General features: G+C 42.8%; 1 protein-coding gene across 1 annotated transcript in view; it reads left to right on the forward strand.

Annotated features, from left to right (window-relative positions):
• DAAM2 (dishevelled associated activator of morphogenesis 2) overlaps window positions 1–25,772 on the forward strand; it is a 217,102-nt gene that overhangs the window by 89,154 nt on the left and 102,176 nt on the right. The window contains exon 3 of the mRNA XM_054162421.1: window positions 6,463–6,552. Coding sequence (XP_054018396.1) covers window positions 6,463–6,552 — 90 coding nt within the window. The remainder of the gene's footprint in view (window positions 1–6,462; window positions 6,553–25,772) is intronic.

The raw sequence follows: 25,772 nt of genomic DNA on the forward strand, positions 1-25,772 counted from the left end.
ATAAAAACGCTAAATACGGAAAACAGGCCTGGGCTGGATGCTCATAGAAATGATGTGCTTCCAGAGGCGCTGTAAGTAAGAGAGACTGACCTGCAGGCAAAAATTAGAAGTGTAATGGAATATATGTAGCTGAAATGATGACAAACTGATGAAACAAGACAAGTATCCAACTAAACATGAGAAAAGATGAGATGAGAAAAGATGAGAAAAGTTTAGGAAAGATGCTGAGTTGCTGGAATGTGTCCATAGAAGGGCAACAAAGTTGGGAGGGGGTTTGGGGCACAAGGCCTATGAGGAGAGGCTGAGGGAGCTGGGGTTGCTTAGCCTGGAGAAGAGGAGGCTCAGGGGAGACCTTCTTGATGTCTACAACTATCTGAAGGGAGGTTGTAGCCAGGTGGGGGTTGGTCTCTTCTCCCAGGCAACCAGCACCAGAACAAGAGGATGCAGTCTCAAGCAGCACCAGGCTGGATGCTAGGAAGAAGTTCTTCACTGGAAGAGTGGTTGGCCATTGGAATGGGCTGCCCAGGGAGGTGGTGGAGTCACCATCACTGGAGGTGTTTAGGAAGAGCCTGGATGTGGCACTTGTTGCCATGGTTTAGTTGATTAGATAGTGTTGGATGATAGGTTGGACTTGATGTTCTCAAAGGTCTCTTCCAACCTGGTCTATTCTTCTCTTCTCTTCTCTTCTCTTCTCTTCTCTTCTCTTCTCTTCTCTTCTCTTCTCTTCTCTTCTCTTCTCTTCTCTTCTCTTCTCTTCTCTTCTCTTCTCTTCTCTTCTCTTCTCTTCTTTTCTCTTCTCTTCTCTTCTCTTCTCTTCTCTTTTCTCTTCTCTTCTCTTCTCTCTTCTCTTCTCTTCTCTTCTCTTCTCTTCTCTTCTCTTCTCTTCTCTTCTCTTCTCTTCTCTTCTCTTCTCTTCTCTTCTCTTCTCTTCTCTTCTCTTCTCTTCTCTTCTCTTCTCTTCTCTTCTCTTCTCTTCTCTTCTCTTCTCTTCTCTTCTCTTCTCTTCTCTTCCCTAGCAAATCTCCTTTCCTTCCTGCCAAAATGCATGTTATGTCTATATTAATCAAGTTATTGCCTGCAGTATATAAAAAATATCATGTCCAAATCCAATGCTTGATCATGCTGGAAATGCTATGCATGATTCATTAAACTTTTATGAAGACAAAACAAAATCAATAAACCAACAACTGAAAAAAGAAAAAGAAAAGAGGAAAAAAAAAACCCCAACACCAACCAACCAACCAAAAAACCCCACCCAAACCAACCAACCAAAACCTAAAAAACCCCACATCCAACCCCCTCAAAAACAATGCCACCAACCTCTGAGGATTTATTGGTGGAGTTTGGGTTGTTGTGGTTTTCCTTTACAAAATGAAGCAGCTGTCTGACCGTAAGTCAGTGGGAAGGTCCCCTGTGACCGGGAGGCCTGGCTGCTGGTGTAACTGGGACAAGTAGAATGAGAAACTGGAACTGAGGAACTCTTCCATGAGTGTCCAAAAGTCCCTTGAGAACCAAGTTTGGGGCTCTTGGTCTCCAGCATTCTGACTTGAAGCTGAGGGGTGCTGCAGTCCTGAAGCCCTGATATTCTATGTAGTTAAAGTCCTGAGATTTCCATCCTACCCCTGCCTGTGGCTTGAGCAGCAGTGTTGACAGTGGAACACCTCATTGTGTCTTTGAGCATCTTACTAAATTTGCCTTTCAAACTATTTTAGATTTTCTGTTTAAATTTCCAAATTCCTATGGTCTTTATAGGTTTTCTTGCAAGGCCAGGTGAATCATACTGTGGGAGCAACTGTCCTGTGATTCTGTCCCACTTTTCCACAGATGTCTGAATTGTGGAGATTCATTACACATTTAAGTACAGAGAGGTAGACAGACATTGAGTGTTCTTTAGAGAGGCAGGCATGTTGGTATACATTAAAGGTTCTCCTTTAGTATTGCTGTCCAGGTGATCTACTCTTCTGCATTTCTAAAATACTACTTTTCCTCTATATTAATTTCATTTAATGTCACTAAGAAAAAGTGCTACCATGTCTAGGTGAGAAATGCTTTTCTATTGAGCTCTTCTGGGGCTTTGAGTAATATCATTATCAAGCTGATGGCTACCCAGCATCAAATCCAGCTTTCACACTTTGAATGTTCCCAAAAAGCAAGAGGCATAATGTGGTTTTAAATCCCACAAAATACTGGTTTTATATTTCCTACCCATTCTTCCTTCTTGTTCCCTTTCTCATGTCCGTCTCTTATTTCCTTGGGTTGTAGCCATTTGAATGGAGGCCATCTTCCCTTTTGGCCTGAGAACTGGATTGGAAATATTTGAACCTCTAATCCAGCTCCAGTACATTTTAAATGTTTTATCATTGAAATTCAATCTGTGTAAGTAAAACACAGAAAAGTGCCCACATGAAAGTGAAATTAACTGAATGTATCCCTCTCTCAGTAAATGAAATAAAACAGGAAATAGATAAAGGAGGGAAATGTAAGGAATATTAACTGGAGGTACTTTACATCTCCCTCAGGCCAGCCTGGAAAATGTCTTTTTAATCTGTGTTTCATAAGAACACTTGAAACTTCAAGTATTTTTAAGAGCCAGGAGGCTGAGCTCCATTGTGCAGGGTCATGCTGGCATGAATTGCTGGAACTGGGCTGTCCATGCAAGGCATAGAAGAGGAGTAACTACATTTCTGTTGGGAAACTGGCACAGGTGAGGGAGGAGGGTGTTTTCTCTGCTTTGTTCTGACCAACTCTTCTTTTTCTTCCATTTACATTTGCTCCCTGGGTGTTTGGTCACATTGACTTCCTCTGCCTGGCTCCAACCCCAGTCTCAATGACTGCACTCAGAGCTTGTAGTTGTTCTTCTTTCCTGCCAACCTTTGCAATTCTTTTCCCATTCAGTAGCTGTTTGATGTCACTGAGCTAACTCCAGGGTCTGAATTTCTGACAGATCTGCCTGTGTCATTGGGTCAGAATGACCTATTCATGGACCAAATGACCCTTGTGAAACAACTTCTTTCTTTTGATCCTCTTGTTTCCCTCCCAGGCAGCAAGCTTTTCTCATGTGCTGTCTGTTAGGATACTCAGAATTGGAAGACTAACTACCTGATCCAGGATCTTCTTTCCTAGCTAGATCCAGGAGTTTCCTGTGTGGTCATGGTGGTCTTCTGATCTTCTATCAAAATGGGCTGGAGAGAGTAAGATGGGAATGGGATTGATAAGATGATTTGGAGAATTCCAGAAGATGTGTTCATATGTCTTGTATTTGCAAGGATTTCTTGGTTCTTTACAGAGTGGGATTTGATTAATGGTAGAAATAGAGAGGGGCATGTAGGTCTCTTCAGTTCTTCCCACTCCTCCTTTTGTCTCAGTGAAGGGGCACACTTGCTGAAGACTAACTTCAGGAAGAAGTGTTGGGAGATCTTGACTGATGCTTTGCACTCTGTAGAATGTGTCTCCCTGATAAGTCTTTTGCTTGCTGTTTGCCCATCTGACCCAGGGGCTAGAACCCAGCATTTTGGCTCCTAACAAAGACAAACACTGGCTGTTTCAAAAGGAAAGATAATCCATCCCCCATTTTCCTGCAGTTCTACTATTATCAAGCTAGATGTGTTTGGATCTGCATCTTGTAGTCACATCATGCCTAGAACCCTGAGCAGTTTCCTTGTTTCTATGTTACTTGGGCTATGCAGTGACTTCTAATGTTCTAGCTTAATCTACCCTCTGGAGTCACAGCAGAGTGCAGATGTGCTTTGTTCACACTGGGTTCACCTTTCTAGGCTTCTGTCCTGAAAAGAATGTCATGCTCTTAGCATGCAAAATTACATGACAAGCCAGGAAGTTGCATATTCTTATTTCCCTACTGAAGGCAGTGTGCTCTTTATGTTCCTGATACTGCCAGTGTCCAGGGCAGTATCTAGAAACTGCAGCAACTGTCAGCATCCTGCCTTCTGAGTGATTTTAGTCACTTGGAATTGAACTATATTGGAAAACCAAGTTAGTTCATCTTTACAAAAAACAAACAAACAAGCAAACAAACAAAACCAAAACCAACCAATCAACCACCAAGAAACCCAACCCAACCCAAACCAAAATAAACCACCCCCCCCCCCCACCAAACCAAAGCCACCACCACCAAAAAATCATTAAACAGTTCAATAAAACAATACTGATTTTTTTTCCGCCTAAGAATTTAGCTGAGCCCAGCCAGCTCTTTTCAGATGTGTATTCTGGCCTCTTTGGTGGTTCTTCCAAACCTGGCATTTGGGATTCCCTTTCCACCCCTCCTTTCTCTCCCACATGGTTGACCTCCAACAGCATTCCTTTGCTTGTCTTAAGATCTTACACATCGTTTCACTCTCCCTCTCCCCCCAAGAATGTGATACTGGCCCAAGCTTTCTAATTGTGTGTAGCAAGGATAAAACTCCTTGCCTTGCTTGGCTGCCCTCTTATTTGGAAATTCACCCTAAACATTTCCACATGGCTTGCACTCTTTTTGCACAGCTAAAATTTTTAGGGTGTTTTTTCATTAAGACTTTTTTTTCTTCTTAAAAACACCCTCCAGCTTCTTCTACCTCGGGCTGCTGGCACTGACCTTGCCTTGTTACTGTTTGCATTTCTTTTGTACCTTTTTGCAGCTGAAATCTCTACGGACTTTTAAATCTGTCAGCAGCCGCTACCAGGCTCAGTGTGCAATTTAGCTCACTGTTTTCACAAGTTTCCCAGCCCTGAATGCTTTCCAAATGAGCCATTGTTGGGCTGAGTTAAAGAGGTATTGTCTCTGCTTGGGCTAGGTTAGTGTGGATGCCAGAATCTGCATGTGCAGCATTAGTGCTGCGATGTCATCTTGATGTTGGACCACTGGACACTTCCTTCTCCAAATGCTTTCAAATATGTAGGAAAAAGAAAGCCCTGCCAAAATTGTTTACTTGAAAAATCAAGAATATTGTGGCCAGCAGGAGCAGGGAGGTCATTCTGCCCCTGGACTCAGCACTGCTTAGGCCACACCTTGAGTCCTGTGTCCAGTTCTGGGCCCCTCAGTTTAGGAAAGATGTTGAGACTCTTGAACGTGTCCAGAGAAGGGCAACGAGGCTGGGGAGAGGCCTTGAGCACAGCCCTGTGAGGAGAGGCTGAGGGAGCTGGGATTGTTTAGCCTGGAGAAGAGGAGGCTCAGGGGAGACCTTATTGGGAGGTTGTAGCCAGGTGGGGATTGGTCTCTTCTCCTAGGGAACCAGCACTAGAACAAGAGGACAGAGTCTGAAGCTGCACCAGGGGAAGTTTAGGCTTGAGGTGAGGAGAAAGTTCTTCACAGAGAGAGTTGTTGGCCATTGGAATGTGCTGCCCAGGGACGTGGTGGAGTCACCATCCCTGGAGGTGTTCAAGAAGGGATTGGATGTGGCACTTGCTGCCATGGTCTAATAGTGATGTTGGTTGTAGTAGTAGTTGGGTGACAGGTTGGACTTGATGATCTTTGAGGTCTTTTCCAACCTTGTTGATTCTATGATTCTGTATTGCTGAAACAGTCATTTAGAAATATTTGTCTGTCTCTGCTTGTGCAGGGCTGCTTTCTAGGAAGGCCATTCTTACCTGTTTAATTCCCATTAGCACCTGAAACTGGCAGCTGTGATTGGAGCCCTGTTCTAAGCAATGCTGAATAAACACAGAGCGAACATCAATCTCTGCTTTGATGATTTTAGAGACACATTGTACAGGAAAAGAGTCTGTTGTTATCTGCCTTTCACATAAGAGAAATGGAAGCTAGGGAGTTTGACCGAGTGACTGGTGACCGAGTTGGGAGTCAGTTCCAGATCACAGCATTATCCTTCATTTAACAGATGGGAGGTTGTCTAGGCTCTAAATGGTTCACTTTTTATCAAAGACTGAATTTTGTGGTCTGTTGAACCTGGTGTGATGCAGTGTGAAGGAGATACATCCTTTAAGTCTGAAATGTTGATTGTGTGTTGCAGAGTGGGATTTCTTGGTGGCTATTGATGTTACTACCATTAGACAACTGTCTTGTGACTTCTGTTTAAAAGATGCAATTATTTCGCTGTTATTCTATGGAAGACCAAGCTGCAGGCCAGGAAGAAGGTGTATTGAGTTTTCAGTCTTTCTCTAAGAACCGTAAAGAATGCCTGTATCATATAAGCCAGTGCTTTGAATTTTTCACTTCAGCCCTTTTATGTAATCTTTCCTGTCCCTGACAAATCATTAGTAAAGGAAGTTTGACATGGGAGTTATTCAGGCTGCCTCTCTTCATAAGCCCTGCTCTGACTGAGAACTCACAATAGCAAGGTAAAAATTACAAACCAAATTATCTTTGGAAAATTTGAGAGCCAGTAAGTCCTCTACCTTTTGATGGAAAGATAGTCTACATACCTGGAAGATTCCTCTCAACCTCTTAAATTGCCAATGCAGCTGTTGACTCTTGTTTTGTTTTTTTCTGTTTTTCCTTTTTGCAATCTCTAGGATGAATTGGATCTCACAGACAAGAACAGAGAGGCTATGTTTGCACTCCCTCCAGAGAAGAAATGGCAGATTTACTGCAGCAAAAAGAAGGTACTACTGTTGTCCTGACTGAAGCAGCTTAGCAATAAATTCTATGTCCATGTACATAATTACTGGTACACATCCAGATCTGAACTATGGGTTTATCTGCTGTTTAATCAAGAAGATGATTAAGTGATGTGAGGATTTTTGCCAGCATGAATATGGCACTTTTTTTTTTCTCTTATAGGTAGTGTGTGCATTTGTGATATCTGAAGAGAATGTTACCAAATGAAATTCGTATGCTGTTTATTTTGAATCTTTCACATGTTTGGTCTGGGTTTTTTTGAGCTGAAAGAAAAGCTATCATGGAAATGTTTAAAGGGAGTTTTAAAAACTTTTGTAGGTTGCTTAGAACTGAAATCATGGAACCATGGGATTGTTTTGGTTAGAAAATATCTCTAAGATCATTGAGTCCAACCATCAACCTCTACCATGGTGGCCATTCAATAATGAAGTGCCATGTCTACACATTTTAATAACACCTCCAGGGATGGTGACTCCGCCACCTCCCTGGGCAGCACATTCCAATGGCAAATCACTCTTTCTATGAAGAACTTCTTCCTAACATCCAGCCTAAACCTACACTGGCACAGCTTGAGACTGTGTCCTCTTGTTCTGGTGCTGGGTTGTTGTGGCCAATGTGTGGAACCCAGCACTTAGGTGTGTTAAATCTCATGCCCTTGGACTCTGCCCATCTGTCCAGCCTGTCAAGGTCCCTCTGCAGAGCTCTCCTACCCTCTAACAGATCAACACCTGTCCTCAGCTTGGTGTTGTCTGCAAACTTACTCATGATGGACTCAATCCCCTCATCCAGATCATCAATAAAGATATTAAAGAGCATGGGGCCCAGCAGCTGGTTACAATGCCTCTGAGCTATCAATAATTCTGAAAGAATGTCAGAGCACTCTAGGCTCCATTGTCTTTTGTTCTTTTGCCATTCTTCCTGCTGGTGCACAGAAGCTTGCAAGTGAAGGAAAGGTGCAGCCTGCTGTGATTAATATCTCCTTTACATTTTTGCTGGCTGGTCCAGCTGGCTTTTTCAGCTCTGGTGGGACAGAATCTATTTGTAGCCACCTTAGAGAACCACACGTTCCATCTCCTGGACCAGTCATCCTTGGCAGGAAGAATCAGGCTTTAATATATTTAATACATTGGCTAGATTCACTATAAAAATCTTGAAGATCTCCAGAGTTAAAGAAGTTGTGCACTGGAAAATCTTTATAATGAGTTTATAGTGCAACCTCAGCGTGCTGAACTCCAGCTATCCAAAATGATGTGCTAACTGTAACAGGATACTGTTGCCAGATGTCTATTCATTATATTGTAGATACTTTCAATTACTTGAAACCTGAACTGTCCAATATTATTCATTGTTTCCCTCACAGGCAGACAGATGATAAGTGGTGAGGTATCTCTGTCTCTATCCTACTACCTAATCCACCTCTCCTTGTTGTTTTACAGTACTGGGTAGAGAAGCTTGTTGCAGACTGCATTTGAGAGGAAACCTGCCTTTCTGAATCTAATTTTAGCCACAAAGGGCCAAATACCTCACTTAGCAGAATGCTATCAGCCATCCAAGACAAGCCCCAGAGAGCTCTGTCTTGTTGATGTTGGTGTCTCTGAGATTTCTGGGAATTGAGGGGTCTACACTTTGTAATGTAGCCAGTGAACTGGAAGATCAAAAAATGCAGGTTGAGACAACTGTTGATGGTCATTAATCTCAGAAGCCTTTTCTAATTGAAAAGTAACAGAAGGTCAGAGCTTCCAGAGTGGCTCCAAAAGTGGTGAGATTAGTGGACTGTCTTAGATAAACAAACAGAATATAATAAAATAGAATTAACCAGGTTGGAAAAGACCTATGAGATCACCGAGTCCAACCTATCATCCAACACCATCTAATCAACTAAACCATGGCACCAAGCACCCCATCCAGTGTCTTCCTAAACACTCTGCATTGGTTAGGCCACACCTTGAGTACTGTGTCCAGTTCTGGGCTCCTTAGTTTAGGAAGGACATTGAGACACTTGAACGTGTCCAGAGAAGGGCAATGAGGCTGGGGAGAGGCCTTGAACACAAGCCCTATGAAGAGAGGCTGAGGGAGCTGGGGTTGTTTAGCCTGGAGAAGAGGAGGCTCAGGGGAGACCTAATTGCTCTCTACAACTACCTGAAAGGTGGCTGTAGCCAGGAGGGGGTTGGTCTCTTCTGCCAGGCAACCAGCACCAGAACAAGAGGACACAGTCTCAAACTGCACCAGGGGAAGTGTAGGCTCAAGGTGAGGAGAAAGTTCTTTACTGAGAGAGTCATTCATCATTGGAATGTACTGCCCAGGGAGGTGGAGTCACTGTCCCTGGAGGCGTTCAAGAGGGGATTGGACATGACACTTGGTGCCATGATCTACTCATGAGGTCTGTGGTGACAGGTTGGACTTGATGATCTTTGAGGTCTCTTCCAACCTTGGTGATACTGTGATACCTCCAGTGATGGTGACTCCACCACCTCCCTGGGCAGCACATTCCAAAGGCCAATCACTCTTTCTATGAAGAACGTCCTAACATCCAGCCTAAACCTCCCCTGGCATAGCTTGAGACTGTGTCCTCTTGTTCTGGTGCTGGTTGCCTGGGAGAAGAGACCAACCCCCACCTGGATACAACCTCCTTTCAGGTAGTTGTAGACAGCAAGGTCTCCCCTGAGCCTCCTGTTCTGCAGGCTAAGCAACCCCAGCTCCCTCAGCCTCTCCTCCTAGGGCTTGTGCTCCAAACCCCTCCTCAGCTTTGTTGCCCTTCTCTGGACACATTCCAGCAAGTCAACATCTTTCCTAAACTGAGGGGCCCAGAAGTGGATGCAGGACTCAAGGGGTGGCCTAACCAGTGCTGAGTCCAGGGGCAGAATGACTTCCCTGCTCCTGCTGGCCACACTATTTCTGATGGAGGCCAGGATGCCATTGGCCTTCTTGGCCACCTGGGCACACTGCTGGCTCATGTTGACCACTACCCCCAGGTCCCTCTTTGCCAGACCACTCTCCAACTACTCTGTCCCCTGACTGTAGCTCTGCATGGGGTTGTTGTGGCCAATGCGTAGAACCCGGCATTTAGATGTGTTACAACTCATGCCCTTGGCCCATCCATCCAGCTTGTCAAGGTCTCTCTGCAGAGCTCTCCTATCCTCTAGCAGATGAACTTCTGCCCCCACCTTGGTGTCATCTGCAAATTTACTGATGATGGACTTAGTGCCCTCATCCAGGTCATCAGTAAAGATATTGAACAGGATGGGGCCCAGCACTGATCCCTGGGGGACACCACTAGTGCCTGGCTGCCAGCTGGATGTGGCACCATTCACCACCACTCTCTGGGCTCGGCCCTCCAGCCAGTTCCTAACCCAGCACAGAGTGCTCCTGTCCAAGCCACCGCTGACAGCTTGGCCAGGAGTTTACTGTGGGGGATGGTATCAAAGTCTACATCCACAGCGTTCCACATATCCACCAGTCTCATCTGTCCTCTACTTTGCCATTAATCAGTACAGAGTGGACAATGAGTGAAGCAGTTTTCTTAATTTTCATCAGAATAATCATTAAGTGGTTACCACTGATAGCACCTTGACCCTCTGCCCAAAGCACCAGTACTACATGTTTTAGATTGCCTCTTTCTATGTAGTATGACCTTCCCCTGATACCATACTGAGATATAAGTAAAGCCATATGTAGACAGAATGCAAATGATGACATCCTCCCCCCAATTCAGATGCTTTATTCTGGTTTTGTTTAGAATAATCTTCATATCTCATCATCAGCTAGAACTTGAACTTCTGTCAGTTTTTCATGTAAAATCATCTCTACATTGCCTACTAGTTATGTCTTTGCAGGAATTGGATTAAGCACTAGGTCATGCTTTCAGATGTATTTATTTGTAAATTTCAGATGTCAGGGTTTAAAAAACTGCTGTTCTATGTTGCTTTAGCAGAAGCTGATACTGAAGTACGTAAACTCAAGAAATACTGATCAAATAATGTTTGGAAAGAAAAAGTTGTCAATCATTTCACCTGTAAATGAGCTCATACTGCATAGAAATTGCAAGTATTGCACTGCTTTAGCTACCGGCTGGGGTCAGAGTGGCTGGAGAGTGGCCAGGCAGAAAGGGACCTGGGGGTACTGGTTGACAGCAGTTGAACAAGGGCAACAAAGCTGGGGAGGGGTTTGGAGCACAAGCCCTATGAGGAGAGGCTGTGGGAGCTGGGGTTGCTTAGCCTGGAGAAGAGGAGGCTCAGGGGAGACCTTATTGCTCTCTACAACTGCCTGAAGGGAGGTTGTAGTCAGGAGGGGGCTGGTCTCTTCTCCCAGGCAACCAGCACCAGAACAAGAGGACACAGTCTCAAGCTGTGCCAGGAGAAGTTTAGGCTTGACGTGAGGAGAAAGTTCTTCACAGGGAGAGTTGTTAGCCGTTGGAATGGGCTGCCCAGGGAGGTGGTGGAGTCACCATCCCTGAAGGTGTTCAACAAAAATCTAGATCCTGATAACTCTGTTGAGAGCTCCTAGATGCTTTGAGATTACTTTGTACCCTTTGGATTTTAGTTGTGCCCTAGGCTAGCTGCTTTGAGTTGGTTGTGCTTTACCTACTCAAGTAAGAGCATTCAAACTCAAGTAGTGAAGCAATAATCATCACATTGCAGCTTTCTAGGAAAAGGCATTTATGGCATCTGAAGAAAGAGCATGTGCTATAATCCTTGAATTATTTATATTGTTTCTATTATGGGAAACAGATCTAGGGAAAGGCTTTTTTCCCACAATAGTAAATTAGGCTTTAAAAATTCTGAGGGAAATGTATCTGAAACATACACTGTAGCAGCCAATATTTAGAAAAGATAATTTCCTCATGATTCCATCTCCTACAACTATTTTTATTTGTTTTAATATCTGTCAGTTGCATGTTTTATAAACCTGATGAATTATAAAACCCCTAGTAAACTGAATATGTGAATAGGCATGTGGGAGTTTTAGGCTGTGCCTAGAACATTTTCCACAGATCTTGAACAGAAAGTAGGAGAGTGTAAATCAGTCACCATTGCATGTAATGGTCAATTACTCATTCTGTGAAGAACTTCTTCCTGACATCCAGCCTAAACTTCCCCTGGTACAGCTTGAGACTGTGTCCTCTTGTTCTGGTGCTGGTTGCCTGGGAGAAAAGACCAACCCCCTCCTGGCTACAGCCTCCCTTCAGGTGGTTGTAGAGAGCAATAAGGTCTGCCCTGAGCCTCCTCTTGTCCAGGCTAAGCAATCCCAGCTCCCTCAACCTCTCTTCATAGGGCTTATGCTCGAGGCCTCTCCCCAGCCTCGTTGCCCTTCTCTGGACATGTTCAAGAGTCTCAATGTCCTTCTTAAATTGAGGGGCCCAGAAGTGGACACAGGACTCAAGGTGTGGCCTAAGCAGTGCTGAGTCCAGGGGCAGAATGACTTCCCTGCTCCTGCTGGCCACACTATTTCTGATATAGGCCAGGATGCCATTGGCCTTCTTGGTACATTTTAAATAATCCCATTGGACAGACTACTAACAAAGTTAGTTTGTATAAACTAACTTTCTCTCTTTTCAGCTTCCCTCACTCTAACAGATACTAGTTCTGCCTTTTGCTGGCTTTTCTGACCTTGAATGTGTTCTTATTGTGACTAAGCAACTAACAGCAACTGTCTGCCCTTGTCCTGTGCGCCGGGCAGTCGGGAAGGGAGCAGGGAGTGGGGAATCTATTAGTAGCCCCTTGGTTTGTCCAGGGGCGTTCTTGTGCTGTTTATAAATTGGACATATATATATGTAAATATTGTAGATTTTGTATATATTTATTGCATATTTAGATTGTAATTTTGCTTATAAATACAGCTTTGTTTGCTTTCTAACTGAGCTGGTCTGGCAATTATAGGTTGGGGGGTATTTTCAACCCACCACAAGGAGTCATGAAACTCCCTGGTTCTAACAATCTTTGGTTTAAGTTGAATAATTTCAAAGAATTTGTCATTATTGTGTTTAAATGCATCCCTCTGGACCTGAAAGAAAATGTACCAGAGTTGGAAAACTTTGTGGCAATGGTCTGCCATGTCATCTTGTGGCAGCTCTTCCCTGAACTATACACATGAGCTCTGGCTGTACAAAACTTTCCTTTCTCCTTTCCCTCCACCCTTTTTCCTCCCCCTCACCACTCTCAGCCTTTTTCCTCCCCTCCACCCTTTTTCCTTTGGCCTCCCCCCCTTTCCCTTCCCTTTTTCCCTCCCCTCCTTTCCCCCTACCTCCTTTTCCCTTCCCCCCCTTTTTCCTGCTCCCTTTTCCTTCCTTCCCTTTTTCCTTCCTCCCTTTTTCCTGCCCTTCTTTTCCCTTTCCTCCCCCCTTCTTTTTCCTTTCCTCCTCCCTTCTTTTTCCTTTCCTCCCTTCATTTTCCTTTCCTCCCCTCTTCTTTTTCCCTTCCTCCCCCTTCCTTTTTTATTTCCTCCCCCCTCCTTTTTCCTTTCCCCCCTTCCGTCTTCTTTTCCTCCCCTCCTCCTTTTTCCTTCCCCTCTCCTTTTTTCTTTCCCCCCTCCTTTTTCCCTTATTTTAACTTTTTTTCTTTTTCTTTTCCAAGAAAAGCAGTCTAAATTACCAGAATATACTTTTGTTTAAGCACTGTTAATTCTTTTCCCTTGCTGCATTTAGCTCTCTTCTAAGGTATTCTTGCAAGAATGGATTTTGTGGTGAAGTCTCCAGACTTGAGAGATCTCCCTTCAAGGAGTGGGAAGGGTGGAGTGGAAGGCACTTTTGTGTGTTATGCAGTTACAAAGCACTCCAAGGTTTAGGTTGAGGTCAGAGCTCAATGCTGAAACCACTGAACCTGCAGTCCAGGTACAGACTGTCCCAGATGCCCTTCTCAAGAACGTTTACATCTCTCCTACAAAGAAGCAGCACATACTGATGCATCATCATGTGTTGAGTTCCCTTTTCCTAACATGAGGGCTGCATCCAGCTTCACACTAGTCTCTAGGATAACCTGGGGAATCCTAGGCTTAGGCAGACACACTTTTAGTAGTTTTACTGCAGTCATTTTATACCATTTGCACATCAATTTCACAAATCCCCATGCCTGGTCCCATGCTTGTTGTCTAAAATTAATGAAGATAATGTCTACATGTCAGGTTTTGTGGGGTTTTTTGGTTTAGGGTTTTTTTGGTGGTGTTGGTTTTTTTCCCCTGTTGTTGTTGCTGTTGTTTTTTGTGGTTTTGGTTTGGTGTTTTTAATTATCATTATTATTCTGAGTGTTCCTCTTTGAGCTTTGCACTGGAGGCTTGCATTGTTAGCCAAATTTTACAATGAAAAGTATGGCTTAATATTGTGCAGCTGGATGTAGAGTAAGATGCTTATATCCTCCACCCCGATGCCCATGCTGTCTTCAGATTCATGCAGAGCTCTAAGCAAAATTTCCAAGCTCAAACCAAGCAGCAATACTGCTATGAGCTCTGCTTGAAACTCTGCTGCAGTTCCAGCTTCCAGAGAGGGCAGTTTACCCTATACCTTGGATTCACCTCCTTCTTAAAACTATAAATACAAAAATTTGTATGCATAACATAAACTCACATATATGTGTGTGGCATATGAAAAAAATATGAAATCTGCTGGGGCAATCTGAGCTCCTTTTGTAGCTTTAGAAGAGCTATTAGAAAGAGAAAGCTATTTAGAAGAAAGCTATTAAGAAGAAGAGCTATAGAAAGAGTGATTGGCCATTGGAATGTGCTGCCCAGGGAGGTGTTGGAGTCACCATCACTGGAGGTGTTTAGGAAGAAACTGGATGGGGTGCTTGTTGCCATGGTTTAGTTGATTAGATATTGTTGGGTGATAGGTTGGACTCGATGATCTCAAAAGTTTTTTCCAACCTGGCTAATTCTATTCTATTCTATTCTATTCTATTCTATTCTATTCTATTCTATTCTATTCTATTCTATTCTATTCTATTCTATTCTATTCTATTCTATTCTATTCTATTCTCTAGATGCAGACCTTGTTTTTGACAGCACTGTTTACTATTCAATCACAAACCACAGAAAACAGTGATTTGCACTAGAACAGCTAGTGCATAACAAGTGTGCTGAACACTACTTTTGCATAGGGAGAGGGAAGGAAGAAACATATTTTAGATATAATCAACTTAGCCTGCCAGGGGTAAAGCAGAAAATGGATGCATATATGAAACCTCAAGTCCTCCTTGCTTCTGTGGAAACCTTTCTGAAGTGAGTGAAAGTTCCTCCACCTATTTTTTTTTCCTCGTATTGATGTTTTGTATCTTTGTACTGTGAAAGTGTAGTCCAACTTGGTTAGGATGGAAAGGCAGTTACTTCTCAGCTGCAGCAAACTGAAAATTTCAAGCCTTTTCTTTCAATCCCTTGAGGTCTTTTCTTTGCATTTAAGGCTTCATATGTAGGCTCAAAGAGCAAGAGGCTGTATTGCTTCTGTTGTATGTAGATAGGAGTTTTACAATTCTTGCTCTAAGAAGATGTTCCTTCATTTAGGTTCTTACTTTAAAGCAAATATACAGAGATATTCAGAGGAAGATAGACATTCCCTAAAGAAGAGAGGAATGAATCTTCATCTGGTCTCATTTAGTGATAGAATATACTAGAAGAGGATCACACCATTGTGGTGTCTGACTGTGGGTTTTTGGTTTTGTGTTGTCTGATTCAAGCTGTAAAATCCCTTTGAGGTTCATCTTTTCTGTATAAAGGCTGAGCACATGGTTGTCCCAATAATAATGAAGTGGGTGGTTGGAAGCTCTATCTTCTTGCAGTATTTTTTTCCTTTTTGTTACTTATTTGGAATATTAAACTATTCTTGTCATAGATTTATAGCTATAAGGAGCATTTAATGTGTCCCTTGTAAGTTCCCTTCTGTAGAGGGAGCAGCAGACACACACAAGGTAATTTGCTGCAGTATTTGAGGAGCCTTTTGTAAGCAGTCACGAGGCTTGAATGTGGCTAAATTAGTTTTCTCCCAGCTTTGTATGAAGTGTGTAGGGACAGCACAGATGAGTGTGTGGTAGGTGCTTCTACTCACTCGTGCCCTGGGAAGTCTGAAAAATGCACAGTAGCCCTCACAGCACATGTGAAAGCCTGTGCAGGCTGAAAAGCAGTAGGAGGCAGAAGCAGCTGTGACTTGTAGTGCTTCCTGCAAGTGTGTTTCTCTCTAAATGATGAGGATATCTGATGACTACGGGGAAAATTTTACCCAAAGCCACAGTGGAGCTGGAGTTAGACTTTATCTGAAATCCTTGGTGCACTGGAGAATAATTTCTTTTCCTACCAGTGCTTTAGAAGCTTGTGGCAGGAGTTTGAATCTTCAGCGAATATTTGAATTTAATTCAGTATTGAAACCTTGACAATGACCTGAAAAATCTGATCTAACTTTGTAATTATCTCTGCTTTGAGTAGATCACTGCTTCCTGAGGCCCTTTCCATCCTAAACTGATTGTTGATTCTCTGAACTGACTAAATTAAACTAGGAAAGTTGTTGTATGGTCCTATAAAGAAAGGGGTCGACAGCAAGGCTCTGCGCAACCTTTTAGCCTCCTGTATTATCACTATGAGACCAGCTTCTTGAAATAGGCTACAGCAGAAGATGTTGTTTGGTTCCCTCCCAGTGTCTGGAATATGTGATTGCTTTCAGTCTGAGTGACTGCATGACTTCCTTAGCTCAGGAGACTGCTGGTGAAACAGTCTGAAATGTGGAATTTCTCAAATTAATACTCTGAAAATAGATTTGCTTTCAGTTAGCCTTTGGCTCAGTGGAAATCTCATAGCACTGGTAAGTCACAGTGGGAGGATGTTGCCCTTTGCAAACCACAGAATTCCTTCAGCTGCATGTTTGGAAAATGCCAGCAATTGTGGAGTTAACTTGCTTTTTTCCCACAAGCATCTGTTTCTTTTTCTGTTAACAGAATGACTTCATGCTCAGATGCTTGGGATGATTTGTTAGCTTCATGCTGACATTGGGTCATTCCATTATCTTTAGTCTAGGTATGGAAGACAGGCACATGGCTTCGAAATTTACTCTGTTACAAAAGCAAATGGGCTTTAGAACAGTCAAATCAGAAACCCTGGCCTATGACAAGCACAGGACATAACAGGAAACAGCAAAGTGCTGCAAGACTGTCAGTAATGCAGCAAATGAACACATTTCCTGGTTAGTGGTGTACTTGGGTCTTTTCAGTGTGAAAGAGCTGTTTGGTCAATAGCACCTGCTCCTGTGTGCTGTAGGCTGAAGTAGTAGCTCCCACGTTTGGGAAACACAGTTAATACAGTGTAAAATAAAGCCAAAGATGATGTACATTTCCTTCCACATCATTTAATGCAGAGGCTATGCTCTCACTGGAAGAATAAAAGTTGAGATTCATGTAAGACACCATCTTTTCCTTTTATAGCTTCATATGCTGAATGCAGGGTTTTTTCCTCATCTCACATAAGTTTGTTGATGTTGACTTTATCATTCCTTATTTAGGTGAATGTGCCTGAGAGGAAACAATGGCCATTTTTTAATGGTTATCATTAAGTTCTTATTTGTGTCTTCACAAATGTTTTTCATTGATATTTTCCCTTTTATAGCAAAGTGATTACTTTGAGAAACAATATAGTAAACTTTGTGATGTGGATAAAGTAAATTTTATAGAATAGAATGGAATGGGATGGAATGGGATGGAATAGAATAGAATAGAATGGAATAGAATAGAATAGAATGGAATAGAATGGAATAGAATGGAATAGAATAGAATTAACCAGGTTGGAAAAGACCTTCGAGATCAAGTCCAACCTATCACCCAACACCATCTCATCAACTAAACCATGGCACTAAACAGAGGATGTAAGAGTCTTATTTTTTGTTTTATATTTTGCTTAGAATCCCTCTTGTAGTTGTTTAAAGGATGAATTCAGTGTCAGTGAGGCAAAAAATCCTTGCCCAGTGCAGCTGATATGCCATTATTACAGCTCAGAATCATACCACCTACAAGACCACATTGTAACAGATGTAGGAGAGAAGGAGTTTTTCCAAGTTGTTCATTTCATTTGGTTTATATTTTCCTTGCTGTAATGCTAAGTTACAGACTCATTTATTTATACTGGTTTAAGAGGTTATTTTGGGTCAGGGCCTTGAAATTATATATTTATTTATGTGTAATCAGAAAGTTTTCACTTCCCCACCCCCCCATGGGAACGGCATGGAATATTTTTAGTTTCTTCCTCCCTCTCCCTCACTCTCTCCAAGAAGAAAATTCAGTGCCTGCTTAGAAATGCCTTCCCAGCTCTTTTGTTCAAACTGCTGAAGATGTAAACACCATAAACTTGCCGTGGTATTTGCTGCAGATATTCCAAGTATGCAGAATTTGGGTGTCCGTCTTGCAGTTCTGCATTTTTCAGGTCTACTGCTAGTGCTCCTGTTGTAGTTAGCACTCAACACTTCTGACAATTCAGACCCTAAATTGCCCAGAATTTATACAATGATAGTTGGAAAATTGACATCATCATCCTGCCTAATGCTGTGTTTCACATTTAGCTTGCAACCTGTGGGAATTTGAGAGAGCTCAGTGGGAGCAGATTTGACCCTTTCAGAGGGGGAAGGGTGGGGGAAAGATAGAAAAAAAAGGAAAACATTTATCCAGCTGTCATCCAACTAAAATGCTGTAATTTGCTGTGCTTGAGAACAAAAATAACGGTGAACAATCTAATTCTGCTGTGTGGGAAGCACATGTAAATGGTGATTCTGTGATTGAGTTGCTGCCACTGGATTATGTCTTGTCCTTGTCTGTCCTACTGCAAAAAGTTCTGGGTCTCCACAATTCAAATATGAGTCAGTCCTGCTGCTAGTATGCAATAATAATAATAGTATGTACTGTGTACAATGCAGTTCTCAACATTCAGATTAGTCTTGGGTGGATAAGAGCAAAGAATATGTAAATAACTAGCATGTTTCTCTGGTACATGACAAGCAGATTTGGCACAGACCAGACCTTTCACTCCTCTCTGTATTCTAAATTTCACTGAGTGCTCACCAGCCTCTAAAAAGCCAGTGAATACTGACCAGGAAGAGTTTCTGAGTTCCCCATCTTGTCAGTGAAAAGTTTAGAAAAAAACACAGTAAAAAATGTTGCCACCTGACAGCCATGAAGATAAAGAAAGAGATATCCTTCTACTGCTCTGGAGAACTGTTCAGGTTTTGTTGCAGTCAGATGTGACAGTTTCAGCTACCTATCTGAACTGAGGGGAAAATCACATTATCTGCCATGATATTCAGTTATCTGTTGAAAGGCACCTGGATTCCCAAACATTTTGCAGATGTAATAGGTGAGAGAATTTAAGGCTGGGAGAAAGGAAACGGTTTTACCTGAGTTTATGGAAAGGAAAGATCAACTGAATGCATGCACAGATATTGGGTGAGCAACTTACGTGCCACGGGCCTCTCAGTCTGCATTTATTCCTTTTGTTCACCTATCCAACAGCTCCTAAATTAACTGTTTTTTTCAATAGTGACTGAGGTTAAATGAAGGAAACAAGTAGAAAATGCATCACTGCTCTGCCCATCCAACTGTCTTCACTCTTAATGAAGGGCAGAGTCCAACATGATGGCATTTAACAAGTCCAAGTGCCAGGTGCTTCATTTGGGCCACAACAACCCCATGCAATGCTACAGGCGGGGGTCAGAGTGGCTGGAGAGCAGCCAGGCAGAAAGGGAGTTGGGGGTAGTGGTTGACAGCTGGCTGAACATGAGCCAGCAGTGTGCCCAGGTGGCCAAGAAGGCTGATGGCATCCTGGCCTGCATCAGGAATAGTGTGGCCAGCAGGAGCAGGGAAGTCATTGTGCCTCTGTACTCAGCACTGGTTAGGCCACACCTTGAGTCCTGCATCCACTTCTGGGTGCCTCAGTTTAGGAAAGATGTTGAGTTGCTGGAAAAACAAACAGTGGACATGTGAACAGTGAAGAGAAACTTTTTAAGAGTTTGGCATTAACAAATTCTGCATGTACTGCCAGAAAGCCTTGTCTGAGGTAGCTGTGGTGGCTCTAGGTAGGTGTGTCTGAGCACAGTTAGAGACATTTCATTCCAATGATCCAGTAACATGCAGGGAGATTGCCATGAATTTTAGGTGACTTCATTTTATTTAGAAAAGATTGTAAGTGGTTGCTTGCTGGAGATAAACAGAATAGGGCAAAATGATAAACTTCCATGAAGGCATGTGGCAGACAGGAGACTCAGTTATGCAGGCTGGGCTCTTCTGTGGTTTACCATGTTGCCTAAAAAATGCCAGAAGGAGGAGGAAAGGAAGTAAAGAAGGAGACATTCTAAATGACATAAATACTAGTGGGCTGGGGATAAAGTTGCAAACAGTGCTGTTGGAAAGTGAACAAGGTAAGCTGGATCAATGAAGAAGTCTTTTCTTTCTGTATCCACAGTGTATTGTCTGAAAGTTGAACAGAGTTAATACTAGAATGAAAACATACACGAAATAGATTCATAGAATCATACAATCAACCAGGTTGGAAAAGAACTTAGATATCATCAAGTGAAACCTATTGCCGAACACCTCATGACTAATTAAACCATGGCACCAAGTGCCACGTCCAATCCCCTCTTGAACACCTCCAGGGACGGTGACTCCACCACCTCCCTGGACAGCACATTCCAATGGCCAATTACTCTTTCTGTGATGAACTTTCTCCTCACCTCAAGCCTAAACCTCCCCTGGCACAGCTTGTGGCTGTGTCCTCTTGTTCTGGTGCTGGTTGCCTGGGAGACGAGACCAACCCCCTCCTGGCTACAACCTCCCTTCAGGTGGTTGTAGAGAGCAATAAGGTCTGCCCTGAGCCTCCTCTTCTCCAGGCTAAACAACCCCAGCTCCCTCAGCCTCTCCTCATAGGGCTTGTGCTCAAGGCCTCTCCCCAGCCTCATTGCCCTTCTCTGGACACCTTCAAGAGTCTCAATGTCCTTCTTAAATTGAGGGGCCCAGAATTGGACACAGGAATCAAGTTGTGGCCTAACCACTGCTGAATACAGGAACAGAATGACTTCCCTGCTCCTGCTGGCCACACTATTTCTGATGCCATTGGCCTTCTTGGCCACCTGGGCACACTGCTGGCTTATGGTCAGCCAAGAATGAATTCACATGAAGTTAAACTGTGTTCTCATCCATATCGCAGTCGTCCTTGCTTTGCATGACTGACTGACTGACTTTTCTTCATTTTAAGTAGTTCAGCTTTCAAAGAAACAACAACACACTGTGCATCCTATTCACTATGTCACAATTCAGAGCAGCCAAAGCTGCATAAATTAAAAGTTGTTTCATTAAAAGACACAAAAAGTGTTTGAGCTGCTGTGGGGTAAAAAACTAATTCAGAAATGGCACTAAAATATATTTAAGCTTCTCAGACAGTTTATGCCTCCAAAAAGCCAGCCATGCTGTCTACTACTACCTGAAGGGAGGCTGTAGCCAGGAGGGGGTTGGCCTCTTCTCCCAGGCAACCAGCACCAGAACAAGAGGACACAGTCTCAAGCTGTACCAGGGGAAGTTTAGGCTTGAGGTGAGGAGAAGGTTCTTCACAGAGAGAGTTGTTAGCCATTGGAATGTGCTGCCCAGGGAGGTGGTAGAGTCACCATCCAAGAGGGGATTGGACCTGGCACTTGGTGCCATGGTTTAGTGGTCATGAGGTGCTGGGTGACAGGTTGGACTTGATGACCTTTGAGGTCTTTTCCAACCTTATTGATTCTATGATTCTATTGTCAATAGGATGCACAGTGATGTTGATGTTTCATTTAAAGCTGAACTACTTAAAATAAAGAAAACTCAGTCAGTCAGTCATGGAAAACAGGGAGAACTGTGATTTGGATGAGAGTGCAGTTTAACTTCAGTGTGAATTCATTCTTGGCTGTGTCACAGATTTCCTGTGCAACTAGGGATTGTGTAGTTGTCTGCATCTCATTTTCCTTGATGTGGATTTCTTCAAGGACCTTTGACAGTGTAAAGTGCAAGGTGTTGCAAGATCTGGCATTAATAACAGATGTAGCAACAAGCTGAGCCTTTTTAGAAGTATCCAGAGGGAAAAGAATAGTGTCTGTGGGAAGTGGAACACAAATTGATAACCATCTTCCACTCTTCAAGCAAACAAGAACCTCACCTTGCTTATAGCAGTCAGAATATTCTTGTGGAGAGCAAGGGTCATGTACGTCACTTTGAAACAAAACACAAACACTACTGTGAGTCCTGCACATCTCAGATGAACATTTCACCAGCTGTAAGCTGCTGCTCTAAAGCCTTCATCCAGAAGAAAAAAACATTTATCCATCAAAGCTTTTGCCAGCAGTCATGTTAAAAATTAAAGTGTCTTTGAGCTAACATTAAAAAAAAATTGAAAAAAGAATCTCTGAGAAATCACCATCCCTACCCATTGCTGTTTAATGGGAATTATATAGATATATAGATATATAAATATATATATTTACATAAAAATATAATGCATATAAATATAGAATATATATTTATATAAATATATATTTATATATAAATATATATCTATGCATATATAAAAAAATGATTCTATGACTGTATTCTAAATGATGGTGAGAATAAGAAAGCACTGCATTCAGTGTCAGATCTGTGTCTATTCCTAACTCTGCCTGTGATTTCCTGGGTGGCTTTTAGTGGTCATGCCATCATAAATGTTTCCCTGTCTCCATCTGGAGGAAAGAAGGCTATGAACCATGTATTCCACTTTTCATAACCCACTCAGCTGTGAATATCTGGTATTTCCATAGAAATTCTGTGATAGAATAGAATCATAGAATCAATAAGGTTGGAAAAGACCTCAAAGACCATCAAGTCCAACCTGTCACCCAACACCTCATGACTACTAAACCATGGCACCAAGTGCCATGTGCAATCCCTTTTTGAACACCTGCAGGGATGGTGACTCCACCACCTCCCTGGGCAGCACATTCCAATGGCTAACAACTCTCTCTGTGAAGAACTTTCTCCTCACCTCGAGGCTAAACCTCCCCTGGCACAATTTGAGGCTGTGTCCTCTTTTTCTGGTGCTGGTTGCCTGGGAGAAGAGACCAACCCCCTCCTGGCTGGATACTAGTGTTTGGCACTTCTTTGTTGAAAGTTTTGCAACAAAGGCAGTGGTTTATAATTCTTGATTATATCTCTTACGGCAATCTTTGTTTGGCAAAACCTTGTCCCACTGACGGGGGAAGGTCTCTACTTTCTAGAGAACAGCTTGCCTGATGGATCAGGCTTCCCAGGATTCACAAGAAGCCTTTTAGAGTCAGCTGAGCTGTGTGCACAATACTTAGTTTTGTTTTGTTTCATTTTGATTGGTTCAGATGGTCCAAATATTTGCAGAACTCCATTAAGTCTTATTTAGGATGAAGTCATAAGTTCCACTTTCCACCAAGACATGGAGCCTGTCCAAATTAGTGGCAAAGCCTGTATAATACCCTGGCTATATTGCAGGCTTGTATAGTATCAAGATCCTGTTTTCACAGCAGTTACATAGTTGTTACTCCAGTGAAGAATGATATGGCCCCTTATAAAGTCCACAAGCTGACGTCTGGTTTTTAATGCAGTATTTACTCTATTCAAGGAGCTAAAAGAAGGCTTTTCTTTAATGGGTTCCATCAGCTAATGTTTTCCCTTATATAGATGGGTTATTGTTACCAGCTTTTGATACCTATGTGGCTATGTATATGAGGGCCTTTTTTTGTTTCCCCTCCCCCCCACCCCCTTTTCTCTCTATCTTCTGGAGTAAGGGAAGGGTTTTCTCATAATCACCAGGCTGCCTTTTGGTTTTCCCTGAGGTTTTATTTGAGGGTCAAAATCCTGACGATATTAGAACCAAAGCAAATGAAAACCCCCAGCACCTTGTTGTTCTCCCCAACCCACCCCATAAACCCTTGCCCTCTTATGAAAGGAAGCATATTCTTACAACTTCTTAGTCATATAATTTAGGCCATAAAATGTTTTTGCTGTGAGTCTCATGCTTCAGGTGTGAACTTGTCTCTTTTTTGAAAGTGTTGCTGAAGCTGGTGGTTATAAATAACACTGTGCCACCTAATGATTTCATGGGGCTGGATTAAAAAGTGTATGTTCATCCTAAGTACAAGGTACTTTCTGGGGCTTCATAATGAAAATAAGGTGCCACGATCTAAGCACAGAATCACATTGAGCTGAAACACACATTGGCAGTCATTAAATCCTGGTCTGACCAGGGATTGTGGAGTACCAGTGAAATTAGACTGAGTTTTCTGCTTTTCTGCTTCCTATGCTGCTGGGCTGAAACAACTTCAGAAAGCAGGGACTGCATATTGGAGTATGTGCTAAAGCTTTTTAACCTCGGCAATGTGCAGTTTCAGTCTGGGCTTCAGTTCAGGACAAAAAGCTTACACTTGGTGTGTTCTGCTGAAACCAATTTTCTCCCAATTCTAATTAAACCCAGAACATAAGGCTTACAAACTCAGAGTTCAGACCAACTTGTAGTGGATGGAGAACAGTCCAAAGCATTGTGCACCAGGAGCTGTATCTCATTTGCCAAGCTAAGCACATATATTTTAGAATCATTTTATCCTTAGTTCTGATTGGCAAATTTCTAATGGTTTGGGTTCAGCTAGGGTATTATTTTGAACTCTGATATTTTTAGCATATCAGTCCTGATGTTCTTCAGCCTGCATGTCTAAACTAGACATCTAGAAAGGTTACTTGAGGCATTCCAGCATTTATAATTTCTTGTTTTCCATAAAGATTTTTTAAAAGAGAAACTATAATAGTTTATTTTGGGATACAAGGCATGGATCTAGGCAGTCCTTAATTTACATGTGGTTCTTTCTTTACTGGGAGTTCACAATGCATGCCCTGGTGGCCCAGAAGGCCAATGGCATCCTGGCCTGCATCCTGGCCTGCATCAGAAGTAGTGTGGCCAGCAGGATAAGGGAAGTCATTGTGCCCCTGTACTCAGCACTGCTTAGGCCACACCTTGAGTCCTGCATCCACTTCTGGGTCCCTCAGTTTAGGAAAGATGTTGAGTTGTTGGAACATGTCCAGAGAAGGGCAACAAAGCTGGGGAGGGGTTTGGAGCACAAGCCCTATGAGGAGAGGCTGAGGGAGCTGGGGTTGTTTAGCCTGGAGAAGAGGAGGCTCAGGGGAGACCTTATGGCTCTCTACAACTACCTGAAGGGAGGTTGTAGCAAGGAGGGGGTTAGTCTCTTCTCCCAGGCAACCAGCAGCAGAACAAGAGGACACAGTCTCAAGCTGTGCCAGGGAAGGTTTGGGCTGGATGTTAGGAAGAAGTTCATCACAGAAAGAGTGATTGGCCATTGGAATGTGCTGCCCAGGGAGGTGGTGGAGTCACCATCTCTGGAGGTGTTTAGGAGGAGACTGGATGGGGTGCTTGGTGCCATGGTTTAGTTGATTAGGTGGTGTTGGGAGATAGGTTGGACTTGGTGATCTTGAAGGTCTTTTGCAACCTGGTTAATTCTTTTCTATTCTATTCTTAATCATAGGAAGTATAGGGAACATACAAATTCCCTGTTCTGAGAATGTTCTTGTTATTTGTGCTCTCTAAAGAGTTACAGCTGTCACTTGGACTTTTGTAATTCTATGAAGAGACAGATTTCAGAAGGGCATATGAGCACACCTTGCCCTTCACACTGGTGGCTCAACCTGGTTCCCTGTAGAACAACCTTGCTTCACCACTTCTGCATTAGCTCTCCATCTCTATTGTTCTCTTTGGAGATGATAAGATTATTTTATTAAAATAGCACTGTTTTTTTATCTGTTGTGTGTTTTAATTATTTTTCCACTGGCAAGGTCATATTTTGACTTTTACTAAGTGTGAAACTGTTGTCAGAACTATGATTGCCACTACATGTTCTATGCAGAAAAGGGATAGAAACAAAGGAAAAAAAGGAGGAAGGGGGCTACAGAAAGCAGCAGTCTGGCAATAATGTGGTGTGGCTATTGGTAGTGTGGTGGGTTGGAAGGCAGATCCTCCCTTGCCTCCCATCAGGGCAGAAAAACAAGACTCGGACAAACAGACTGCAGAAGTGATGGAAAGTTTAAATGGAAAAGCAGTGAGTGTTTTACAGAAGTTACAAGCACAGTGGCAAAAGAAAATTCCCAAAGCATACAAAGTCCCTCATAGCACACCTAGAAGCATCTCAGCATTTCCCTTCTCCCTACCTGAGGGTACACCCCAAACC

The sequence above is a fragment of the Dryobates pubescens genome, chromosome 6 (genome assembly GCF_014839835.1).
Source record: "Dryobates pubescens isolate bDryPub1 chromosome 6, bDryPub1.pri, whole genome shotgun sequence".
Taxonomy (NCBI): domain Eukaryota; kingdom Metazoa; phylum Chordata; class Aves; order Piciformes; family Picidae; genus Dryobates; species Dryobates pubescens.